The sequence below is a fragment of the Falco naumanni genome, chromosome 15 (assembly GCF_017639655.2).
Source record: "Falco naumanni isolate bFalNau1 chromosome 15, bFalNau1.pat, whole genome shotgun sequence".
In the NCBI taxonomy this organism is placed as follows: domain Eukaryota; kingdom Metazoa; phylum Chordata; class Aves; order Falconiformes; family Falconidae; genus Falco; species Falco naumanni.
Genome location: NC_054068.1, coordinates 23,175,002 through 23,182,852, shown reverse-complemented (window position 1 = coordinate 23,182,852; position 7,851 = coordinate 23,175,002). Strand labels below are relative to the sequence as shown.

Here is a 7,851-nt window from a genome sequence, read left to right as displayed (position 1 = left end):
ATATCCTGTGTCTGCTTGGTGGGGAAACGCTTGCGAACTTAAAGCTTGAATGGGATAGTTTTACCAGTGAGGGCAGTGCAGGCATGCCCTCAGCCATACAACTCCTTTTTCCCTCCCTCTTGGCATCTTTTACAACAGAGACTTCTAGCTCAGTTTTTAACGTTGACAGGTTAGTTCTCAGCTGTTGTGTTTTACCAACACATGCCTCAAATAATACACAAGGATGACCACAGTCACACAGTAGTTAATGTAGTCGTGAAATCTGTTGCATTCACCATCAAAGCTAAACTGGACAGCTGTGTTTTCCTTATAGGCAGATGCACAGGATGTCAGTCTAGCACTGCCCTCCTGGAGTTGGTGTCCAGCTCTAATCCCCTGGCCAGATTTGTGCTCTACGTTGTCTTTCTAGCATCACTTCATTATAATTTGAGCTGGTTGGTAGTACTGTGTTTGCTGTGCAGGGTTTTAGTGTGGTTAGCTGTCATATGTCCTCAGCCCTGGAGGTGGTGGTATTCCACCAGGGGAGGAATTTATTAAATTTCTCTTCCCAGCATATGAGGTGGCACAGGAGCAGAATCACATTTGCTTTACCTTCAGACCTCACTAAGCTATTAGGCCCTAGTTTTCAAGGGATCAGCATGCCTTGCTGAGCTTGCCTTTAAAGTGTATATCAAGGAGAAGTGCTGGGTCCTGCACGTGGGTCACAGCAACCTCATGCAACTCAGGCTTGGGGTAGAGCAGCTGGAAAGTTGCCTGATGGAAAAGAGCCTGGGGGTGCTGGGCGACAGCTGGCTGAACATGAGCCAGCAGTGTGCCAAGATGGCCAACAGCATCCTGGCTTGTATCTGAAACAGCATGGCCAGCAGGACCAGAGCAGTGATCGTCCCCTTGTACTCACCCCTGGTGGGGTTGTACCTCAAATCCTGTGGGATGTTTTGGGCCCTTCACTAGAAGAGGGACATAGGGGTGCTGGAGCGTGTCCAGAGGTGGGCGAAGGGGCTGGGGCACAAATCTGATGAGGAACTGCTGAGGGAGCTGGGGGGGTTCAGCCTGGAGAGGAGGGGGCTCAGGGGGATCCTTCTCACTCCCTCCAGCTGCCTGCCAGGGCTGTAGGCAGGGGGGTCGGTCTCTGCTCCCAGGTAACAAGTGACAGGACAAGAGGGAACGGCCTCAGGCTGCGCCAGGGGAGGGTTAGGTTGGGTATCGGGAAACGTTTCTTCCCTGGGAGGGAAGAAGTGTTGAAGCACTGGCACAGGCTGCCCAGGGAGGCGGTGGGGCCACCAGCCCTGCGGGTGTTTAAACAACGCCTGGACAGGGTGCTGGGGCCGCCTGGACAGGGTGCCGGGGGCCGTGGGCTAGTGGTGGCCTTGGCAGCCCTGGGTTAGCAGGCGGACTCTATGGTCTTGAGGGTCTTTTCCAACCTGAACGATTCTGTGGTTCTCTCTGAACTTGGCACTTCCCTTTCTGAGACTGGCCAGGTATGCCGCGGGGGCCTCAGGCCGGCCATTTCCCGGAGCTGGCTGCTCTGGCCGCTGAAGTGGGACAGGGCTTGCTGGGAGGCTGAGGTTGGGGCCCTCCCATCGGGTACCGCAGCGTTCCCGTACATCCCCCGCTGGAAACCCAGGGCTGTTCTGGCGCTGCTGGGGAGAAGTGGCGCTCGGAGCCGATGGCTGGGAGAGAGGAGCAGCGTCCGCAGCCAGAGGTTTACAGGGAGCCAGGCCCGGGCAGGCGCAGGGCTGGCCATCCCTGTGTGGGGCTGCGCAAGCCGGGGGAGCTGCTTTCAAGGGCAGTTTCAAGGGACGGTGCATGTGGCAGGCATAAGTTTAAAAACATCTGAACCGAGATTCTTTGAGGCCGTTAAACGGGACCCGCACGGTTGTCCCCTGAAATTGGTCACCTAAATCTTTCAGGGGCTCTTTTCCCCACCTTTCGCCATGCTCCCACTCCTTGCCGGGAAGACACAAACACCGCATTCCTGTATCAGCATCAGTCAGCAGCTTTGACACCCGCAGGCCACTTCTGTCGCCCCACACATCTGCTGTCCCAGCTGTCCCCGCACCCGCGGTGAACGCGGGCCTCGGCTGAGCCGCACAGCCCGGGCCCGAGCCCGGCGGCCGGCGTGGGGGCACGGCCGAGACAGGAAAACCGGGGCGCGGGGCCGGCGGCGGTGGGAGGCTGTAACCCTCCGGAACGGCCCGGGGGAAGGAGCGAGGGCTCGCGCGCACGCTGACGCTGCCGGCCCTGGCGGGACCCCGCGAGGAGGAGGAAGGGGCGGCGGGGAAGAGCTCGCCGCCTCCCACCGCCGCCGGTCCCGGCCCTGCTGCCCGCCCCGGGGCCGGCCCGGCTCCGCCCCCGCTGCGCCCGGAACGCTGCGTCCCGGCGGCGCTTTCCGGCCGGCGCGGCGCGGCCTGGACCGGAGGCGGAAGCGTGGGTGGCGGGCCGGGCTGGGGCAGTGCGGTGGCGGCGGGCCGGGTGGCGGCGGGAAGCGAACTGGGCCCCATGGCCTCCTCCTCCAGCATCGACATCGAGGACGCCACCCAGCACCTGCGGGACATCCTCAAGCTGGACCGGCCGGGAGGTGAGGGGCCGGGGGCGGCGGGCCTGGCCGGGGTGGGGCCACTGCACTGGGCGGGCGACCGCGCCGCCCTGCCCCGGGACTCCCCTCGGTCGCCGCGCCGGGGCCTTGCCGTGTGCCAGGTGGCCGCGCTCCGGGCCCGGCCCGCTTCCCCTCGGGGCGCCGTCGACATCGGCCTCCGCCGGCAGCGTTCCGCCCAGGGTAGGGGGTCCCGCTCGGCCCTGCCGCCCTTCCCGCAGCGCCCGGTGCCGGTGGGGAGCGGTGCCGGTGGCCCGGGCTGAGCCCCCCGCCCGCGGGGAGGGCCGCGGTGGCGGGGCGGAGCGGGACCGCGGGCTGGCGCGGCTGTGGGCCTGCGGGCCCTGCCCCTGGGAGCCCGGCGGCGCTGCCCCCCAGCCGCCCCCCCCGCCCCGGCCGCGGCTCCCGCCGCTGCTGCGGCGCGGTGAGTTACCCGGGGGCCTCGCTGGGCTTGGCGCGGGGGGCTGTCGGGCCCTCCGGGATCGGTGCCATCCTCACCCTTCCCACAAACTTTTCGCTCTCCCCCTTGAAGGTGAAACGAGATTGCAAACCGCTTTCTAAAGCGGCTGCGAGTCTGCTCCTTTGACCCCGAGCTCCTCGGAGCTCTGCGGGCCCCCTCCTGCCCGCAGTGGGGAGCCGAGCCTTGGGAGCCAGCCTGTTCCCGCTCCCCCGGAGCCCCTCGCTCTCGCCCCCCTCAGAGCTTTTTGACCCTACCGTGGCATTTCATGCAAACCTGATGAGCTAATGGTCCGAAGGAGGCTGAGACCGTGGATGTTTTGCAAAAAAAACTTAGCTTCTTTGTAGAAGACAGAATTGATGCCCATGTTGCGCTCCTGTTGAGGGAAGGGCAGGAATAACAGCTTTTAAGCATCCTGAGAGTTGGTACGAATCTGCTACCTCCAAAGCAACTGCCGTGTGTGCTGACTTTTGCTTGGCCTAAAGGCTGGACGAAGGGTTGTTGTGGCAGAGGTGCAGGGGCATGGGAGCGGATGGGGCAAACCTACAGGAAGTCGCCTTCATTAATTCTACTGCCCATAGAGAAACTTACTGTTACTGGAAGTAGTCTCTTTTGTTTCTAGAGCGCTTGTGTGTTTCAAGATTACAATTCTTATAAGAAAATACATTTTTCCATCACAGTGCAGCACTCTGTACTTGGAAGACTGAAAGGCGCAGGGATGGGGAATGCTTGTTTCACAAGCAATTTCTGAAATGAAACAATGCTTTATGGTAATGGTTGGAGTTGTTTCTGTTCTCTCAAGGTGAGAGCAGCTTTCCCCTGAAGCAGCTTCTCTTGCTGCTTGAAGCAAAGGAGTTAGTTATTTATTATTAGTTATTTATTGTTGTTTTTCTGCTCTTACTCACTCCCTTTATACCTGCTCTGTCAGCTCTAGTGCACAAGAAGGTGCTTGTTGAGAAGAAAAGGAGTAAATGGACAGTAAGTCAAGCAGTAAGGAACCTGTGGTGGTTGTTCACAGAAATCACTGCTTGGGTAAGAGCAAATAGACTTGAAGGAACTGGGCATGATAAAGTGAACAGCAAGAGTACACATATGTTAACTGAAAGCCTCTGAAAATCCTGTTAGGATGTCAGAGGAAGGGGAAACTAGGATCCTTCAAGGCTTTTGAAAGTGAATATAAGCAGCCTCATGAAATGTATGTGTAGGTCTAGTCTTGTCTGGCACAAAGTTGCTGTGGTCAAGGTCCTCTTTAGTTCTAGTTTCTATTATACCCTGGCTTTTACTTGCAGATTTTAATACCCAGAAGAGACCAGCATGGCTTCTTTCCACAAAGAAGATTTTGCAGTACTAGGTGCCCATAGCTATGAGCAGCATTACATTAGTCTGGGTGCTGTCCAGGCAGGGGACAAGAAACGCTCCCTGCTCTGAGGAGTTTGCAACTGTCACAATACTTTTTTAGTTGTGCTGGGTTTGGTGATAGTGGAAATGCGATCCACTGCCCTAGTCTCTCTGAACACTGTTTTCTCCCAGTTTCAGCAAACATCCATTGCTCTGTTAGCCCTTGCCATTTTTTTTTTTTAATGCCATGTCCTTGGCAAGGTGGAGCTGCATGATCAAACTCTGGGGCATGTAGACAGACCATCAGTGCCAGCATGCTATGGAGTCCCTGCTGGGGTTGTGGGCAGGACCCAGGTTTTAACATGGGCTCACTGTTCAGTACAGAGTAGCATCCTCTGGTGCAGGTGACAGCAGGAGCAGGAAGAGTTCAGTATCTCAGCTCTGACTGCTCCTGCTTTCCTTCTCTTTGAAAAGATAATTAATACGACCTCATTTCTTTCCCTTTGAGGCCTAGATCTACCAGTCTAGGTTAACATTTTGGTTTTGTTCGTGTACCTACTAAACACTGAGCTACTTCCCTTCTTTTATACCTTCAGGATTGTGCACAGGCAGCACTTAATGCTTGTCTGGCTCTCCCTAAGACAGAGTGATGGGCTAAGCCCATTCCTGAGCTTCGGTGTACTGTTCTTGTGCCCATCAGCCTCTAGGGTGTGTTTCCTCCTTCCCTTTCCCATGGGGCAAATGTCACTGTCCTGTTGTCCATAAAAGAGAGAGATGTGAAGCATTCCTGTTGCTGCAAATAGGGAAAAGAGTGTATCACCTTTCTCTGGCAGCCTGGATGCTTTTTCTGTAGTGGATATTTTCCTGCTCTTGGTTGCAAAGGATAAATTGCAGTTGATGGAAGGAGCTGCAACTGGACAAGCACCCACCATATGCTATAGGAGTAAGGGGTGCATCTTAATGCTGCAGTAGCAAGCACAGCACAAATGTGTTAGGTGGTTACACAGGATCGCGTTTGCTGGCCTTGAAGTTTCTTCATGCTGTGTGAGTGCTGCTTTCTTCATGCAGTGCAGGTAAACTGAGGTGAGTGCCCAGATGGTCTCTGCGTCAGGATACCCTGTTGCTGCACAGGCTTTTTGTGGCCATAGCATAGTCGCTGATTTAATGGCTGTTCATAAACAGGCAAGTTTTAAATATAGTTGCAGTTATTTCTGTAGGCGGCAGCACTCATCCTGGTACACTAAAGCCTGTTTGGTAACTGAAAGCTTGCCTTGCGTTCAAAGGACATACCTCTTGCCCACAGTTACATTTGGGTTTGTTACATGTGAGAGTAGTAGTGGAGCTTCTGGTCCTGGGAGCAGCCATTTTGCAATGGCAACAGCTCCACAGCAGTTGTTACCTGGCAACAGTATATGAAATTTCAGTTTTCAAAACCAGTGAAAATTTCAAGCGAGGATTTTGTTGAGACACGAGGCTTTGACTTCGCTGTGCTGATGTGTAAGTGCAGATGGAGTGGGCTTGTGCTCTATGTACCTTGCTAGTGAAACAGAGGAGTCTCCTTCACCACCTGTTGCATCTGGTCCTTCTAAAAGCCTTCAGAAGGTATGGAGGCCACCAGGCAACTTGTGCTAGGCCAAATATATGAAGTCAGGGCACGTGCATCCTCAAAGCACAGCTGAAACTCTGAATGAATAGTTGCTTTATGCAGAACTTGAGCACTGTAAACTTCTATGTCACTAATCAACCAAGGGAAAAATGCAGGAATCGCCTAGAGACAGCTGCGTAGTTCCATAGCCAGTGGACTTTGAGGTCAGGTCTCGCACTCAGAAGCCAGTTTTGGAGTAAGAAATTTAGCATTTCCAGCCAACCCCAAGTGTTGCAACGAGCCACTGTGTTGCTGGACTTCGGAGATCTCTCTGCAGATGTGAGGGTTAGAAATGACCTTTCAGGAACCTTTTGATCTGGTACTTGATTCAGGAAATCTGAATTACCAGCTTAGTCTTTCTGATCCAAGACTATTTGATCCTCCTCAAAGCTGGTCAGTTCCTTGTACCTGTTCTTGGGTGTTTTTCTGGTCTGCTGGGATTGCTTGTGCAAGAACAGAGCTGTGACTTCACTTGTTTGTGTTTCTTACGTGGGAGGTCTCTCACACATGGTTTTTGGAGAATACTTTTCCCAACTAATTCAGTGTATTCTGCCTGGCAGACCAGTAGAACCTGACAGAACAGCCTGGAGGGAGTGTATTTCACTCAGTGCTATTTTTTTTAAATAGATGTTGTGCACAGTTGGCCATGCTTTTCCCTAGGTTCAGTGAATGAGAACCGGAGACCGTCAAATTCCTATAACGGAGACCTGAATGGACTGCTGGTGCCTGATCCCATTGCAGCTGGAGATGGGCCTTCTTTGGCTAAGCCGGTGCATCGCAGCATTTCTCTGGGAGCCCTGCAGGAGAAACAAGTCATGTAAGTTTTGTCGAAGAAAGGCTGAGTGTGAATAGGAAAACGATTGAAAATGAGTTCTGGTTAGCCTGGACCAGCATGCTGGGAATCTGAAGAGTTTTACATCGAGTTCAGGTGACAGCTGTGAGTCAGTGCTGCTGGTCAGAGCTTTTGTCGTTTTTGTGAGGCTGGTGTGTGGAGCCTGCCATCCTTCTGCTTAGGAAGTGCAGAATATTGGCAGAGCTGTTTGGAGAGAAGGGGAGCAGAACTAGTCGCATGGCAGACATTGTAAATAAGGATGGAGGTAAATTAGCAGGGCTCTGGGTGAAACGGCATTCTCAGTAGACCTCCAGCTGGACTCCTTCAGGGACCCAAGGTACCTGAGGGTAACTTTTACCAGTTCGCAGTATGGTAGACCTTGTGCTTGTCGAAGTATTGCTCTCCGCATAACATAAAGCAGGACAAATGATCTTGAGCTGGATTTCTATCTAACTCTTTGCTGAGTTGTGCATATACATCAATGCATTTTGGGCAATACTTGTGCTTTTACTGCTTATATGCAAGAGAACATATGCATATAGAATACTTTGGATTTGTCATGGGAGTAATAACACAAATCCACATCAGTCTAATCAGTATAATGCTTGGCTTCATGTGCTGACTCTTAACATTAGAGCTCGTGTAAATAGCTTTTGTTTGGGTTCTCTGGTCATAGTTTTGTGAGAGGCTGCTGTGAGAACCATGAGCAGCATGCACTGTGGTTGATGAGGTTCAACTGACTGACTTTGGTCTCTTTGCACCTTCCAGTGTTGGGTCGTGGTCAAGGCTACTTTAACCAAATGTAGGTCTGTGCTCAAGTCAAATGGACTGGAGGATTTTAAGCTGAAGAAACCGGGTGCTTGGCACTGACAAACCTGTGACACATGGAGAAAGGAGGGTCTTGACTGAAAGTAGATTCTGTTTTCAGTTGTTCAGCTCAGACTTCCTGGATGCACAGATACTCCTGCATTGGTGTTAAAATTACGAAT

At 53.4% G+C, this 7,851-nt stretch overlaps 1 protein-coding gene across 2 annotated transcripts in view; it reads left to right on the top strand.

Annotated features, from left to right (window-relative positions):
* Positions 1 to 2,424: 2,424 nt before the first annotated feature.
* EDC4 (enhancer of mRNA decapping 4) overlaps positions 2,425 to 7,851 on the top strand; it is a 35,451-nt gene continuing 30,024 nt past the window's right edge. For both annotated transcript variants that reach the window (XM_040615211.1, XM_040615210.1), the window contains exons 1-2: positions 2,425 to 2,578; positions 6,691 to 6,847. In XM_040615211.1, the coding sequence (XP_040471145.1) occupies positions 2,500 to 2,578; positions 6,691 to 6,847 (236 nt within the window). In that variant the 5' untranslated portion in view covers positions 2,425 to 2,499. The remainder of the gene's footprint in view (positions 2,579 to 6,690; positions 6,848 to 7,851) is intronic.